Consider the following 18,187-nt stretch of genomic DNA (forward strand, 5'->3'; position numbering starts at 1 on the left):
TTCCTTTCACCATTCACAGAAAGGAACACAACAGCATTTAATCCAGAAATTAATTCGTGGCAGGTTGGGAGCCCAGAATTTAACACATGCTCATATTTTGCTGTGGGGTCATTTTAAATGACTGCAGAATGTAGCCCGACCACCGATTCCTCATATAAAGAGAAAGGTATTTGGTGGAAAGAAATGAATTGCATGCAAAGCTGAAAGAACAGATAATCTAATTTTCAGAGCTTTTGTTTGCTATTTTGTTCCCTCCACCAAGCTTCTGAAACTATTAGTATCACTGAAGCATTACAAAAACCTTCAGGCAAGTTTAACTGCAAATAATTAGAGAGCTACAATTAGATCTTAGACTATGTATTTCAGAGCATCATTTCAATAATGCATCTTGAACTATCAGTTTCACTTCCTACATCCCATCAGCTTCACTTTCAGGTTTTCATGCTAACTCATGCTTCTGGATTAGGAGAAACACGGTTTTACTGGAGGGGTTGCTGAATTAAAACCAGACTGAAAACGGAAGATGGTTTAAGCACGGTTTGCTGCCGGGAGGGTGCCATCTCCCCCGGGAACACGGGGAACAAGGTACAGCAGAGCCTGTAGCCAGCGGCTCCGGGGCACTTGCCACCAGAGGGCAATGCAAATGCTCCAGCACGGCAGAGCCGGAGCGCGGGGAAGACGCCCCAGCCCACCCAAACTTGGGCCCTTCTCACCCTGCCTTGCAGCAAAAACCCACCCCTAGCTCTCCGGATTTAAGCCCATTGTGTTAATTAATAAGGTTATGAGAAAGATCTGCAAAAAGACCCTCCGTTTGAAAGGAAGTAACTAATGCAAGTCATGAAAAGCTCTCAAGGGGACTTCCACACCAAAAATCCCCTAAAATACACAGCTCCAGCTATTAACTACCCAGTTACCAACATTTCGGAGCGTTTTGAGAGTTTCTCCACTTGAGAAAATAGACAAGAAGTTACCATCTTCAGGTGTAGAACACCTAGATGCCTCCACCCCCATCGAAACCCTTCTCCCTAATTCCAAAAGAACGAGCATCTTTGCCATGCACACCTACTGACTGCATTTTAATTTTCACCACTGGATCTACACAGCCCAAGAGCAGTGTCCAGCTACTCAAAAGCCTTGCAAAACACCTGGTGCTTATTCTCCAAAGATATGAAATGATGAAACCAATAAACTATAATGGTTATTAGCAACAAGAAGATTTGCACAGCACTTCGGAAATTCTGTGCTTTGTCCTTAGCTGCACCACAGTGATGCACTAGGGCTAACACTTGAAGGACTAGTAAGCAACTTACAGCAATATTTCAGTGCTGGCCCATAGAAATATTCAGATTCCTGTTAGGGAACAGCTATCATAAAAGCAACAAGATAAATGTTTCCCAGAGTGCTTGATGCCTGTCCAAATCAGATGACAGACACCTTGAATGTATCCAGAATGATTTAAATCCACCTAAGTTTTCAAACCTTCCTAACAAAGGATTTTAGTAGGTGGAAATAAGTCCCTTAAGCTCAACAGAAGTGCTTCTATCACAATTATTAACCAAGATATTGCTGACTGCCAGCTGCTCAGAAGGCAGCTGATACAATACCCCATGTCAGCGCTCTGCTTGTGCCATGACAGAGCAGTGCCAAGAAATAAAAGGCTCCACCCATGGCCCTCAGCTAAGATCAGGGCTGAAGCAGACATATCTCAACTCACTCATCTCAATGAAAGCTGTGATTTGGTTTGCCTCTCTAGTCTGTTTTCTCACATAAAAAGCTTCAAACAAAAAAACCAACCAAAAAACAAATCAAACAAAAAAAAAAAAAAAAAAGAAGGAGAAAGAGACTGAAAAATTTCTTCATGAGGAACAAACTCGGTTTGGACACTCCTCTGGTCCCCTCCAAGCCGTGAGGGGAAGATGTGCACAGTAATTTCAACACCAGCTTGGCCACACTCCCTCCAGTTCTAAAATGGAAACAAATCCTGTGGCTCTATTTCGCAGAGGTTTTTCCCCAGAGCTACTGTGCAGCTGAATCCACCAAGCACTTGGAAACCCTCAGATAAAATGATAATGTGCACCGTATAACTCAACGTGAAAAGTGAGGGAACAAATAACTTCGGTTGAACCAAAGATATCAACAGTTACCAAGACTGATTTGTTCTAGTATAGTGCCTGGAAACCTATCTGATTTGAGCAATCCTACTGCTGGGTCATTGCTTTTTCCAGGAAGAGAGGAGGCTATTTCCCATCCCAGTGGTATAATAGGTTCCCAGCGCAATGGAAGGCACAGGACTAAAAGAAGCCCTGGAATCAGTCAACTCCTGTCCTGGATATTGGCCCTGCTGCACAACCAAACAGCCTCTGCTCAGCTCAATCCCACCTGTAAGCAGGGAGCACAAACATTCCTGCGTATTTTCTCCTGTACTATTGAGAAGGGAATCTGTTTGAGATCTACAGGGCTGTGCAATATGTACAACCACAGTAATTTTAAGGAACTATATTCAAGACTAATAAAGAAAAAAAAACATTCTTCTTCCAAGAAGAATAAAAACCAAAACCCCATGAGTGACACACACAATTGTCCTGCACAGGTATTTCATGTTAAGTAGTTAGATAACCCCAGCAGTTGCCTGGACAGCTTCCAACATCACCTAAGTACATAAGGAAAGCCTAAGGAAAACACTCCATTTCAACCAACTGGGGAGGAGAAAAAACAAAACAAAACCAACCCCCATAACTACTCTCTCCCTCTCAAAAAAACCCACCATTAAATGACCAACTCGAATCATACCACTACATTTCAGGCTTAAAAACTTGACTGCTCTGCCCACTTTAACAGAGCATCCCTTCCATCCCAGCCATCCCAAACAGCCCTATGCCCCCTTTGGTGAACAACACACCACAGAAGCAGAACAGGAGAAATCGGTGCACGTCAGTAATTTGCAAACACACACAGAATCACACTTGAAAAACAATCTGGCTTGTATACTGGGGGGAGGGAGGGAGAAGAGTCTGTGCCATTTTCACTGGGATGAGCTATTCCAGCACGCACACCGTGCCACATCTACACCCTTTAGGTTCAGGGAAGCAGCACAGTTTTAACAGCCATACACTGTAAGGCTGCAGATCACATTTCACTGAGAAACAGTACTGTTGAACACAGCAGAACTTCATGTTCAAGTTAAAGTCCACATATGCAGGTATTTGTGGGCTCAGAGAATGAGACAATTGAGGAAAAGCAACGTAAGGGTGAGTTTCTGTCTACCCACAAGGGCTGTAAGCTTTGGAGTTGTCTTGTTCCCCCCAGCTGTAATAGTTTTCTTTTTTAGCTGAACTTCGAGTTTTGCCCCTTGGTTAATTCATTTAACTCAGCAAGAAGTGTTTTTCAGCCAGAAGCAGGGTGTCTTTTAAAACAAGCACAGCCCAAAGCAGGAATGCCTGTAATTCCTGACTCCTACCACCTGCCACAGGTTCATGTAAAAGACCTCATCTAATTCGAGGATTATCAGAATGACAGTGCATCCCACTTCACACAAATATTAAGGCTGGACACCCTACACTGTGTAAGCGCTTCTAAATATTTTCCAGTGCATATAAAAATAATATCCCTGGACTTCCCTAGAGCAGCATTTTAGGCTCTAAAAAAAAAATTCTAAATTGGGCTCTTGAAAAAAGTTCTACTTGCATAAAAAACAACATTGTTTCTGAAAGTCAGACCATTTAAGGGTTTTTAGACTATAAAGCTTTCATAAACATAAAACATTTTCCTTAGAGTATCTCAGCCATGCTTAGTTACTTTGAAAATACAGACAGTTTAGAACAGGAAAGTCCACGATCCATCTCCACAGTCATTTCTTGACCCTGAGCTTGTGCTCAACAATTTATTTGACATGAAATTTGAAAACACATAAACAAAAAAGAGAGGAAGACAGTAAAAAAAAAAAAAGGAAATAATACAATATCATCTCTATGAAATGCATGAAATCACAAAACATTAGAACTCCATGATCTTAAAAGAAATTGACTAATAACCCAAACACTCAGCTTCCTAAAACTGAAAGAGGCCAAGAGTTTCCTACATTCTCCTATTACCAGCTGGACAACACAACATCAACAAAGATCTGAAGAGCCATAAAGTACAGACAAATAGGAAAAGCACCCCCTCACACTCCCAGGAGATGCAAACATAACTGAAGACAAAGACCTGCATCAGAAAAAACAGAAAAAAACTGCAAGATCTCTGTGAGGCTTTTTTTGCCTGGTTTCAGCAGCTGAAAACAACTGTAAGATCCCAGCTCAGTCAGCTGCCCAGAAATCCTGTGTGCTGAGTTTGTACAACAATGTTGAAAAGGTGGATTAAAAAAATAAAAATAGAATTTTAAACGTTAAGAGGAACCAACTAAAAAATGGGGAGGTGTGGAGAAGAAGCAGGGGCTGGAGAGAAAAACCCCAGTAGTTGATTAAAGCTGCCTCGTTTCTTGAGCTCTTTACTGGACGGTAACCATTGATGTCACCAGTCATTTCAGACATGCAGCATTTTATTGTGTTGAGAGGGCAGCTTAGGCTGGACAGGATATCTGTGTGTCATCCACAGTGAAAGGCTGCAGGCACAGCAACCACCAAAGTATGGCCAAAGGGCACAAGGACAGTGAATAATCAGGGTCAGAATAGGACCAGGAATTGAAGTTAGCTCCCAAATGCATCATTATGCTCAATAAAATCTGAATGCATCATCTTTTAGACACGAAAGTAAAATACTCCAGCTAGGTAGCATTTTAGTCAGAACAAGAAATTCAGATCATCTACAAGTTAAATAAGTTAAGCAGTTAAACACACACACACACCAAAAAAAAAAAAAGAAAAAGAAAAAGGAAAAAAAAGCCACACACATAAACCCCCCACGCCCACTCTTTGAAGCGTGGTGCAACTATGGAATATAAGAATTCATAAAGAAGAGTTATAGGAGGGCAAAGGGCAAATTAAAACAAGTTAGAGCAAGCAGCGGAAAAGGGTTACAGAGCAGCATCAGATTTCTTATAGATTAAAAGGAAGATCTAGATCTACTGGATTTTCTGATGTATTTGGCCATTTCTTCTGTCCAAATCAAGCAGGAAAACTCCTGGATGGTGCTCCCAAAAGCCTGAACACCAAATAGCAGACTGAAAAGCTTTCAAGATTGAGGGGGGAGTCAAGATGACTGGATGCCAAATTCTGGCTAGATCCCAGCTGCAGAGAACAAAAGGAGGCAGGGCTTTGCCTTCCAACACTATTTTTTACATGAAAGCAGCTCCTGGCCTGCACTAAGCTGGCATTGCCTGCACCCAAGGATCTGCTGGGGTTCAGTACCACAGGATACACATACCCAGGAGAACCCCCCCACCCACCCTGCCTCTGTAGGTCACATCAGAAACAGCTTCACATCACTACTGCAGCTTACTCAGAGGTGAGCAGGAACTTTATATGGTGTTTTCCAAAGGTGCCAGGCTGTGCATACAGCGGACCCAAAAGCTGGTCTTTGAGAGAGGAGGCGTGAGTGTACACAGGCAGAACATGCATGCAAAGGCACTGCTTCTTCCACAGCGACTTCATCAGCTTTACAAACACCAAGAATATTCTCCCCAACTATTTAAATCACCTTGACACATATTCTGCACATGCAGGATTTCCAACAGGCTCTCTGGCATGGGGCCTCCAATGTCTAACAGCAAACCTAAACCCAGTTTTCAGTACCTCCCTCCCTGTCCAAAACTACTGACTTCAGCAAACACCAGGACACATGGTGCCATGGTCACTTACGCAAGGCACAGCTTCAGAGATTTACATTTGAGGTATTCAGCTGCACAGACCTTTCCCTGTGAAGACAGAAAGGTGTTCTTCCAGATTTTTGACTAATGATATACCTACTAATTTCCATCTGATACCACATTAAACTCCCTACCCCTCCAGCTTGAACATTCACAGTTCCTTTCAGACACAAAACACAGTGGACTGATTAAGGCTCATCTCAACAGCTTTCCCACCTTCGTATCAAGCAGCAGTTTCCCATTTCCAAAGTACTGGTGACACATAGCCAGTGTATGTTCTGGTTTCCTTTTAAAAAACTTCTTGCACACTTTGCTGCTGCTGAAAAGAAGGTGGAGGGAGATTTACTCAACTATTTAGTTCCAGTCAGTCACCACCAACACTCCTGAGGGAGCCAGTTCTTAGACTATGGATGAAATGCAGAGTAAAACTGCAGCAGTGAGAAATCACAGTAGAGTCTTGGCAGAGGCTACTGAGAATCTCAGAGACATAACTTAAACCTGCAGAATCCAAATTTTACAAAGCAGAATTTTTTTTTTGTTTTGAGCCATCACTCTTCCAAAAAAGACTTCTCTGATTCCCAAAACCACTATGACATTAAGTAAAAATGCCAGAACAAAGACACAAATAAATACACTTTTCAGTCATTTCCCATACAGCAGAGAGATCCAGTTGCTGACTCAACACTTCTGCTGGAATCCACCAATTCCTATTGTTCTGTTCCCCTCCGTTCCTGAGGTGGCACACTCCAGTGCATCATCCCCTTACACAGCTGGACCACGGCTCTGCAGCGCAGGGATTTCTGCCTCAGCAGCACAGCCGAAAAGCCTGGCACCTCCTCCCCTCTCCCCAAAGTCGGCAAGATTCTTTGTATTTACTTCCTAGATGTGGATTAAAACTGAAAGATTCGTATCTGCTGAGACACAATCCATCCCTTTCATTCCCAGACACTACTCCACCATAAAATATTTCCCCTTCCCTCCCTGAACTGGGCGTTTCCTCCCACTCTCTTGCCCTTGGTAAAAACATTCATCTTCTTGCCATCTTGAGGAAGTTGGACTCATCTCAAATTTCACCGAGTCCCCTTGTATACCACTTCCCAAAGTCCTTGGGGGGAGGTTTAATCCGGATCCAAACTCTGGAATCAATCCCAAGAGGCTGCTGGGCTCAAATCAATGCACTAATTTTCAAGCAGGCTCAGCCTTGCCACCTGGGTCCACTTCCAAAGAGAGCGGATGACTGAGCACAAGCCCAGAAATACATCACACCTCGAGCCATCCATTCAAGATACCAACACGCACATCCTGGTTAAAACACTGCTCCTTTAGTTGTTCCACTAAGACCCCAGGTGAAACAGCAGTGGCAGGGGATTTGCAAAAATACAAGATATCATTGAGCATTCTTGGATCAACTCCCAGTTGACTCAAACCTAGCACAAATTAAAAAACAAAACCCAATCGGAACCAAACAAAACCAAAAAGGTACCCACCAAAAAGCTCCCCCCACTCATCTGCCATGTTTTTGTTGCTTGGAGCTGATAACAATGGTCAGTAACTTCAAATAAAATCATCAAATTTAGATTCAAGTTCACCAAGAGTATCCAAGTTTACTCCACCAATGCCACGGAACTGTAGCTTTCATGCATCTTATCTGAGACTTCCTGAACAGTTGTTTCTTACTGGTTTTGTTACTTACTCTTTGCCCCTTATATTAGTAGCATCACAGAAGTAAAACCCCTATCACCTTAAACATCATCCTGCTCTATTTGTTCCTTGCTGAAGCAGCTAAGCTAACCCTGGAAAGCCTCTCATAGGCTCTTCCTTTAGAGGAGAGCTGAGATTCTCCCCCAGGACCCAGTGTGTTTATAAGAAATAGTGCAGAGAAACGTAGGGGTAAACCTTTCTTGTCAGTAGCTCACAGCCAAATCATTGCTTGCAAAGCCTTGTATGTTTTGGGCTGCTATACAAAAAGCTTTATGCCATGGTCTGCTCCTACTGAAAAGCAGCTCTTTAACCCATCCAACAATTACAGCCTCTTCTCCCAGCACAGAGAAGTTCTGATGGGAAGCTCTGGGAGACTGAAGACTGGAAGATTTCTCAGAAATCATTTACTACTGTAACTGAAGAAGCCAAAACAAAACAGAGACATTTTTAAGAACAGCAAGTTTATTCACTTGGAGAGACCCACCCACATGCCTGACCATGGCTGAGCTCGTGTGTCACTCTAAAGATCATGGCCTTGGATAGCTGACAAAGGACTGCAAGGATCATGGCACTGAGACAGCAGAGAATCTAGAAAACGCGTGCAAGGGGAAAAAAAGTTGAACCTTAACACCCTTGGAGAGAAATTATTTTCCTCTTAATTCTACTTGATACCAAAAGTGACTTAACACTAATCCAGGCCAAGTGGCATAAAGAGCTTGAGCTCACTTCTCTGCTGGAGAGGATGGAGTGAGTGTTGCTGTTAAGAGTACAAGAAGCTCCTCTCCTTTCTGATGATTTATGCAACCTTGCTTTAAAAGAGTTGCATTCATTTTATTGCCTACTCTGCACATTCTCAAGAGGCGTTGGAGGCAGTGCCAGAAAAATAACAGGGTTTAACAATGTCTAGCACAAATCCATCGGTGCAAGAGCTCCTTTCTGAAGCGTTTCCAGATTTTTTTTTTTCAGTGGGAACATTTTGTAAATAGAATTTAAAATTTGCCTTGAGCCAGGCAACACCCGCTTTTATTCAGCCCTTCACGATAATGAAATAAGTAGTTTCTCCACTAGTTATAACTAATGCCTTCCAGAGGAAAAAGTGCAAAGCAAATGGTTTACACCCTCTCACATCCCACATCCACAGCTTTCCTGTTGCAGATGCCATGTCTTCTACTTCAGAACTACTGAAGCTTTTGTCTCACAGTAAACAGAGCTGCAACTGGAAATAAACCCTTCCACCAGGCATAACTTGGCAAATGCAAACCAGAAGGTTGCCACCAGATGGGCTGAAACACAAGGTAGAAAAAGTTCCTTTCTGTCATTTCTCTATGCCCAGGGAGAAAAAAAGAAAGCAATTTCATTTGACTTAAAGCCATTAGACCATTATTTAAAAAAAAAAAAAAAAAAAGTAAAAAGAAAGGAAAATAGCTCCCGAGGGAGCTAGGCAACAGCATAACTGGGCTCATCTTAGAAGAAATTAGAGAAATCAGGTGTTGGAGACACTGTCGAAGATTCAAACCATCAGACCAATAAAAATAACCGGGCAAAACAGCAGTTCTAGTCCCCAAGGAAAAATCATTACCACACTATGGAGATAGATAGATAATTTCATCCTGTCTCAACCAAGGCCAACTTACAGCAAACAAAATGGATCATCAGTTGCAACCACTTCAAGATATAAAACATCCTGACCCACTGCAATGGCAGCTCTTTTTCCATCTCTCACACTGTAAAACTACATTTTCATACTAGAAAATGTATTTTTTTTTTTTCCAAATGAAACAAGAAACTGAGAAGATCATCTGTCCCTGATTTCATACTGCTTACTAACCTTCCTTTTGACCATGGAAAACTCTAAAACAGAGCTGCAATTTCCAATCTGATGTCAAGTGCAATTACATGACTGCACAAACCCCAGTACGTAACTGAGCAGTACCAACACAGACAAACTTCCCTGATTTCTGCACAAGTACTGCACAGTTAAAGCAGAACAGATGGTTGAGGGTCATGAGGTTTCATTTTTGTGTAGTAAAGCACACATTTCATTCTTTCCACCCACATGCAGGTTACAATCACTTGTTTCTGGGCTACACTCATAGCCTTCGACTGTTGAGGTCTCATACCTCCACCTAAACAAGGAGAGGATTTCTCCAGGTGAAATTCCCAATTCACTGCTCAACACGGGGGTCGCACTACCTGTACTACCACAAAAAGCTTTTGGTACTCTACAATAGAACAAAAGGCTATCCATGGCGTGACAAACCTGCTCCAGTGAGGAGCTGGATCTTTACTGGAAGCATGCTCAACTCTTGCCCTTCCCTGTGCTTCTCCCACAGCGCAGTCCTCATTTCAGCCAGGAGGGAGATGGAAGTGCAGGGCAAGAGGAAGGTTTCAGCTTCCCACTACCCATCTTCTCTGGTCTACTTCACCCTCTTCACTGGCAAACCCAAACAGAGCAGTAGCATCCACTTATTCTCTCCAAACAAAAGATAAACGCCCATCTGACCTGAGGCTTTTGTACCTCAGATTAAACCTTTGCAACTGGAATGCAGTTTGAAAACATCTTGGAGAAAAAGGAACCCGGTTATATAGGGCGTCTACAACTTTGCAGAAGACCTCTGTGGCCCAAAGATAAGACACATGCCTCTCAAGCCTGCACACATGACATCATATCACAAAAACTTTAATCTCCTAAGTGCAATTACAGCAAAATCGAAGGATGAACGCACAAGAAGCGTAGCTGGAATTGCAGGGATACCATCAAGAAACACAACCACCAATGCATCTCCCTATTTTTCACTCCTAATGACAGACTGTGCCCAAACATGTGGGGTGTTGATATCATTTAAATAAAGAGAGGCCACTGGAAGGCATGGAACTCACATCTGAATCCTGCACAGCTCAGGGAGAGGTTTCTTTCCCCGGGGATTGAGAATTGTTTGCCTGCTCAAAGCCAGCAGAACTCCAAGATATCATCACAAACAGGAAACCAGGAGAGAGGGTCAGGTTTAGCCAAAACCTTCTTCCTTGAGAAATAAATTAGGCTTTATACAGCGTCTATCCAAGTGCTTTCATCTTGGGGTAGGTCAAGATGTGGGGTTCAGTGGGTACTGCACAGATAATCCTTTCTTCTTGGTACCTCCAGATGGAAGGAAGGGAGTAGGTGGGCTGCTCTCCTGGGCAGTAACCAGGCAGCTTCAGAGACCAGACCTTCAGAGATCACTTCCTTTACCCCAGGTTTGGCTGAGGGCCACAGAGAAGGGGCAGCAAGAGGGAAAGAGCCTTTGTCAAATGCAGTCATGCTGACTATGCCATGTGGCAAAATCAGCCAAAGAAAGCCATGGCTTTGTCCTCTGGTAGTTCTCAGCCAAATCCAGGCTGACAGTAAGGATGATAAGCCCTGGACACACTTTTGCTGCACACCAATGAAGCTGACGCTCAAAATATCAGTTACATCTCAACCCCCAAATTCTTTAACCTTAAACTAAGGCTTGCTGAACCAATATCCCAGATAGGTGCAAGAAATGTTTCTCTCACTGAGAAGGTCCAGCTCCCTCAGGACATCGTTCCAGGCCACCCCAGAGCCCCACATGCCTGCTCCTGCAAAGAAAGGACTCATACCCAGGGCACTACAGCTCAAACACACACATCTGAATTATTATTTAAAAGCTAAGAGGGAAAAGAAAAACAAAACAAAAAATGCACCCTTCTGAAGAGACTACCCTAACCCTCAAAGATATTTGTAGCTATGTGTATATAGCTTAATTTTCAGTGCAAAGGAATCCTGCCAAAAACCCATAAAGCAGTGCACAAGTTCTTTTAGTACAAAACTAGTTTCCCCCCACCCCTCCCAAAACTATGATAAAAATCTTAACGGAAAGAGATTCTTTAATTTGTCTCCCACAAAGAGCAGGAAGATCTTTGGGAAGGATGACGGATATAATCAAAAGTCATGGCGCATATTTCTTATCAGTGTTTGAACAAGATGTGTTTATTCTTTTGGCAATGATTTAATTTGATTTTAGCAAGCACTCCAAACTCTGCATTATCACTCAGCCAAACTGCAGAAGAACCCAGAGTCCCTAAAGGGAATCACTATTGCTCTCATCTCCCCCACCAAGACACAGGAAACTTTGACAAAACCAGACAAACTTGCAGATACTCTCCTTCACACCCAATTTTGTGCGTGCTTCCCTGCAGACGTTTGTACACAACGCATGTGGAGGTGAGGCAGGAAGACACAATGACATTCAAAGGGTTCCTGTTCATCAGCACCTCATCATCCTATTAATAACCACCCAAAGTCTCTCTCCTTTTCACATCTCCTACTCATAAAGGAGCACAGGAACAGATCTCTAGGGTCATCAAGTCCAGTGCTCTGCCAACCAAGAGTTTAATTGTTCTTACAGCTGACCCAGATCAAATGCTGGGATAGATTAAGCTGAAAAAGTGGTTGAAACAGGTTCCACCTCCAGCCTCTCAGGGCCGTGATTCACTTTAACACCCTTCTCCCCTCTCTCAGCTTTTCTCAAGCAGATCTGACCCATTTGGGAGGAACCCATCTGACCGTGGTGTTTGGCACCACGCTCGAAGGCACGGGTGCCCCAGGGCCGTGGGTGATGGTTCGAGCTCGCTGCCCTGACCACACAGCCTGCGCTGGGGCTTGTGCAACGGCCCATTCCCAGGCTGGGAATGCATTCCCAGGGCGGAATGCACCACACAGCCAGTGTGTGAAGACAGCAGAGCTCGGCATCTGCCAGCATCCTGGGGTGGCTGGGAAAAGCACAAGGAAATGGGCTTGGAATGAGAGAGTACTCCCTGCTCTTCATTTTAAACTTGGTTTTAAAATGGGGGAATTACTTCCCACCCTTAAATAAGGTCAATTTTTAAACCCAAAAGCTAGTCTATACTAAGTTTTTCCATGAGTTGGTATGCCTGCCTTGTGACCAACCCAGCAACAGCACTAAAATCTGAACTGCAGTCACCGGTGACAACAAAGTGCTACTTCTATTTGCACACTGAGAGCTTTTTATTTTTCCTTCTTTTTTAAGGAAACCATGCCAAACCCTACTTCTTGTTTACAAGCTTAAGTTGGGCGAGGTTCATCATCACCAATATATTTTAACTGAGCATTAATAAGTCTCCCTCTGTTTTGAGACAAGTCATTAGCAAGGCTGCTCTTCCTCAGAAACAAAGCCAAGTCAATGCTAATCAGGTTTTCCTTCCCCAGAGTACAACACTTCGCTGGATGAACAAAGTCAGCGCACCTTGTTCAAATCCAATGGGGTAAGAGGGAGAGTGGGGGGGGTGGGAAACAGAGCTAAAGCCTTTTAAAAACCTCCCCTGACAGCAACAGTGACGAGTGGCATTTAAGCGGAGCGAGAACGCTCCTGAGCGCATCGCTTCTGACAGATGAGCCCAGCCAGTCAACCATAGGGACTCCACAGCCCCACCGCTGCTATTCAGCGAAAGTTGATCAGATAGCAGCAGACAAATAGCACCAAGCAAACACTCCAAGAAGTGCTCTCTCCACATTTAAGAGTTTATAATTAACCTAGGAAAAAAAAAGAAGTCACCCGTTTGGGTCTCCTGCATGGAGCAGAGGAACCACGCGCACACGGGGGTTTGGGCTCCCTGCGGAGAGCACGCTGGTTTCAGTTTACCCCTCGCTCTCCCCGAGCCACAAGCCCGCCATCCCAGGCGTGCAAGCCTCGAGTATACCTTCAACACACTTTTCCTCACCAGCTCTCTCATCTCCTAGCTATGCTCTCGGCCTTTCAATTTCTATTTTGTTTTCTCTTGCAAGTGGCTGAGCTTCTGTCTGCTTTGGGGCTCGCACCCCGTGCCCTCCACTTGAAGCCTTTTCTCCAGGAACACACACACGCACACACACATACACACACAGAGCTTTGGCTGCTTTGCCATTCTGGCAAGTGTCAACACAGCTGCTGTCTCCGCTGGAATGTAAACCAATATTGTCGTTAGATCTCCCTCAACCCCTGGTAACTTCCTCCAAGATTTGCACAGCGTGTGGCAATCCTCTCCACTGCCACCTTACAAAGCATCGACCCAGCTGGTTAAAAGCAATTAAATAAATAATTTTTAAAAATGAAATCAAAGCTGCACCTGAAGTTTGCGTCCCACTCACGCCCATGAGGTGCAAAGCACTGTAGAAAGCAAAATGCATCCATTGTACACACATTTATCCTCATATAATATGCTTACACAAACACCCTGTGTAAAATACCTCACTGCTGGAAATTATGAGGCAAGGTATTAACAGCACCGAGTAAAAGAGGTATTGGTGTGGATGCTAACGCAGCATTTGCAGCTGAGAATCTTTGCTTGCATATTCTTTTACTTAAAAAAAGTAACCTAAGAAGGGATTTATAACACATTTTTAGTTATTTCCTAGATACCATCCACTTTCAATCACAAGCAGCAATTTTGGCAATAAAAGACTCATAAAAGAGTTATAACGCAGTCAACACAGATAGTGTTCACACTGCTACAGGAATGCAATCTGTGTGTATTGCCCACCATAAACAACTGCCTTGCTTCTCCTATGAAAGAAAATTATGTTTGGCTGATCAGGGCTCCCAAAAAAAATTCGCTGTCCCACACGTAAAGAGTAGAAGTTCACTCTCATTCAGATATTTAGCCCAGCAAACTCTGCTTCCCATTGTAAAATGCGAAACTCTCACAAAAACAAGTGTCTATTCCACACCTAACTTCAGGGGTGAAGAAATTGCACGTATTCACTAAAAATAAAAATACATTAGCGATATCACAGCTCAAACCTAGAGTCCTTACCTCACTATACTGGGACTGGGCATTGTTTTCCAGGTACAACATGTTAGCAGTCAAATTGATCAACGCTGCTGTTCTTTCTTCTGGCTCCAGGATTTTGACAAACACCTCCCACCCCCTAGAAGACCCCTAAAAATATGTGATGCTACTGTGAAGATAACAGGACTCGGAGTGTGCCTCTCTGCATAATTGAAGTTTCCCTTATATACCTAACTATAGGCAAGGAGGAGGAGGTGGGGCTCTCCTGCCTTACCTGTCCAATCTGTCAAAGTGCCACCTGGAGTCCTCCACTCCAATGGAGAGAGGCCTCTCCCAGCTCATTAAGTAGTTAGAATTCCTTATCACCAATCTCTAAAAAGCAAAGGGAAGGGAAGGGGGGGAAAATGGCCAAAAAAAGAGAAAAGAAAAAAAGAAAGAGACAGACAGGGAAAAGAAAGGAAACAATAACTTTCCCCTGTCACTTTCTGACAAGTTTAGGAACTCAAAAGAGAGCCACGGAGTTGCTCTAAAGGAGCTGCTCCAAGGAACTTCTCCTATTTATTTATTTTCTGCAAGGATTCCAGGGCTGTTTTTTCCCAGGCACAGGCTTTGCTGCTACCAAGAACCAAAACATTCAGGAAGGGATTGAGATGCAATGCTCAACACTGATGGTGCCGTAAAGTAGCCAAGTATCTGGCTGCTGCTGTGTGCAGATATGGGACAAAAACCCCAAGGAGCTTTCTAAGAGTCAGTCACTGGTTTCATGCACCATAATCCAGCTACATTCTCCATCATCTGTGTGCTCCCATCCACACTCAAAACAAACAGGTCCTGTGTTTGCAGGGCATCACTCCGGCTACATTTTTTTTCCCTTTTTCTCTGCAATTGCTTCGAACTTGCACCATGGTTAAAAAATAAGTAAAAAACAACAACTCGTCCAAAGGGACTCACAGTGTTGAATTAATATATAGGAGAAGTTTTTGGGTACCACTCACTAAAAAACCACCTGGACGCAATGCCCACGGCAAACTTTTCAAAAGAAAGATAGAGAAAGAGCACTTAGCTGAGATCTGCGGGAGAGATCCCACTGTGATTTTACTCTGGACAAGCAGACAAAACCCCTTATCCTGCCCTGGTGTCCCGCAGGGAGCCCCCGGAGCGTGCCGGCGGAGCGAGGTCAGCGCTGTGCTGGCGGCACCCCGAGCCCCTCCGGACACCCCGGGGATCCGCCGCCCGCCGGGCGAGCGGGATGCACGGCAGAACAAAAGGCAGCTGCTCCCGAAGCGCCACCGCGCCAGGAGAAACAGAACACCTTTCCAAAGGGCTGGGCAGGGGGGAGAGAGGAAACCAAACATCCAGATCAGAGCGCGGCCGCCCTCCCAGCCTAATGACAGCGCTCCGAACTTTATTTGAGGACCTGTCGTCAAGCAGGGCTCTGCGGAAACGCAGAGCACGGACTGCGAGCGGTGCCGGGGAACACCGAGCCACCCTCCCACTTGCGGGGGGCGAGAGACCGATCCACAGGGGCTTTGCAGGGAGGGACAAGGGTCCTGGGCAGGGCTGACACCCACACACGGCCTCAGCACCTCCCCGCAGCCCCGCTCCTGCCCCAGGAGCTGCCGCTGCTCCTGCCACGCCTCGGCCCCGGGCATCATTTAACCCCAGCTTGGCTGGGCACGCAGGGAGGGACTCGGGCTCACGGGGCGAGTGGGCTGTGCTGCTCAGGGGCCTGGCGGCTCCTGGGCTGCGTTCTTTGCACACGGCAGCTCTGCAAATTAAAGCACACTGCAAGCTCACCAGCCTATTCCAGGCCGAAGCCAGGCAGCACGTTCATAAGGCTGCCCAATAATAAAACGGAGCAAAACCATCTTCAGGCAGGAAGCAAAACAAGAACAAATACAGAGCAGAGGATTACAGTGTCCCCCTTCCCCCGCAGCAGCCCCTTGCCACAAGAAGCAGGGTAGGAGCCTGATTTAGCTCTCACCCTGCAAGCACAGCTCACTGGAGCTGCTGGGTGCAAGCAAAAGGTTGGAAGCATTTCCTGTGCACCTTCCCAACTCACAGTGCAAAGAGGCACTTCCAAGAACAGGCTGCGGAGAGGCGCACTGAGCCTCCCCACCTACCACCACCAGCAATATCCCAGCTCACGCTGGGGCCACACACACCTTCAGTGCTCCTGAGCTACCAGCAAGAGCCTGCTGAGCACACAGCAGATTTCCTACATCACAGGAACAACTCAAAAGACCACTGCCACAGCCCCTTGCCCTCCTCTCCATCTTCGCCAGCACCAAGTTAGACCAGGGGCTGTGCCCGATGTACTTATCTGATCTCACCTGATATGGGCACAAGCCAAAAAGCCACACCAGTGCTAATGTGGCGATCCAGGCAAAGTTTGCAGGGAGCAGCCACAGCACCGTTAGCCAAACAGGGCACTTTGCAGCATCACTGGAAAGCTTACACGGAGCTGGACACAAAGCAAGAAGTCACCGTGAATTTTCTGTTGTCCAACAGTGAGGAATAGTTATGCTGTGCTCAGATGACCATTTTGATCCCTAAATACTGTCAAGTTTTCAATACTGGCTCATGAGTTCAAAAACTATGGAGGGTAAGGAAAGAGGAGGGGAAGGCACATACATAAATCTCCCAACCTCAGCAGGTCATTGCAAAAATGTCTTTCACAGCTATGCTATGAAACTCAGAAGATCCTCCTTTTCCAGGTCATTAATGCAGCATTGTTGTGTGAGGTATCTGCCATCTTCTGCCCCACAGGTGGCTGGAGGTGGCTGTGGGTGAAACAACACCCAGATAAAGAGAGATACATGGAAGTTTATCCAAAGAGATCTGCATGTCAAACACGAGGAGAGGTGTATATAGCATGAATAAATTGACATGTCAGCACAAATCCCTGCCCTCTGTACACACAGCCCCGACCTGGCTCAGTGTTTCAGATGCATTACCCTGTGCAGTCACCTTGAAGCAGATGCTGGACAAGTGGCTTTTTGCAAATCCAGCATCCATAAGGGGCACAAAGGAGGACACCACCACCCCAGCAGGGGTGGCAGGAGGTAACAGAGCAGACACCTGACGCTGCGCCCACCAATGCTGCTGCAGCCCAGGCACAAGTGCGTCCCTCTCATCACCCCAGGGACCCAAACTGTGTTTCACTGGCTTCAGACCTAAATGCACTCTCCTCATAAGATGCTTCCCTGTCTCACAGGCTGGTGCCATGCCTTGGATTTCATACTGGCACCAGTGGCACAAGGGAAAAGTAAAGGCTTGAACCCTTCCACCTTATCATGAGGAAGAAAAGTTCCCAGATCCTCATTTGATTCTCTCCTTTTGCAGATACAAAATTTTCATATAGATGAGCCACCAACAACCTAACAGCAGCCAGGCAGCATCTCTTTGGGGTTTTCAGAGGAAAACTTGATTTCCTGAAATACCCTATGCTTAAATGGCTGAGTCATAAAAGCAGAAGAACACTCCCACCTCCTCACACTCCACACTCACTTTTCAGCCATGGGACAGTGATAGTTATAATTTGTCTGAGCCTTCTGGACAAGTCTCCAAGGGAATCATCAACTGTAATGGTCTAAAGTCATGGCAAGACAATCTTTGTAAACAGAGATTATGCCTTATCATACCAATTAGCCTAATCAGAAAAAGCAAACAGATTCAGGCAAAGGCTCTCCTTTCAGACATTAGTACGAATTACTTCTTGCTGAGGCCAGATGAACAAGGTTTAACTCTATTTTTGTAGTCCAACAAGCTCTCCCCCACCCCAAACAGGAAAAGAATAAAGTAGGAAACAAAGAAAGCAACTCAAAGCATCGAGAGAAAAGCCTGGCACTTATGTTCTGGATGCTTAGTTGGATTGAAATTAAAAAAAAAAAGTAG

General features: G+C 45.0%; 1 protein-coding gene across 8 annotated transcripts in view; it reads right to left on the reverse strand.

Annotated features, from left to right (window-relative positions):
* TP63 (tumor protein p63) overlaps positions 1 to 18,187 on the reverse strand; it is an 83,558-nt gene that overhangs the window by 54,110 nt on the left and 11,261 nt on the right. For 2 of the 8 annotated variants that reach the window (XM_042042190.1, XM_042042189.1), the window contains exon 1: positions 14,315 to 14,502. The exons of 5 other annotated variants lie outside the window; for them this stretch is intronic. In XM_042042190.1, coding sequence (XP_041898124.1) covers positions 14,315 to 14,356 — 42 coding nt within the window. In that variant the 5' untranslated portion in view covers positions 14,357 to 14,502. Of the gene's footprint in view, positions 1 to 14,314; positions 14,504 to 18,187 lie in introns of those variants that run through there. One more of the 8 variants, XM_042042192.1, reaches the window with a different exon arrangement.

This window comes from Corvus kubaryi, unplaced genomic scaffold, assembly GCF_017639235.1.
Source record: "Corvus kubaryi isolate FWS band 111438036 unplaced genomic scaffold, C.kubaryi_AGA036_p1.0 37397, whole genome shotgun sequence".
Lineage (NCBI taxonomy): Eukaryota > Metazoa > Chordata > Aves > Passeriformes > Corvidae > Corvus > Corvus kubaryi.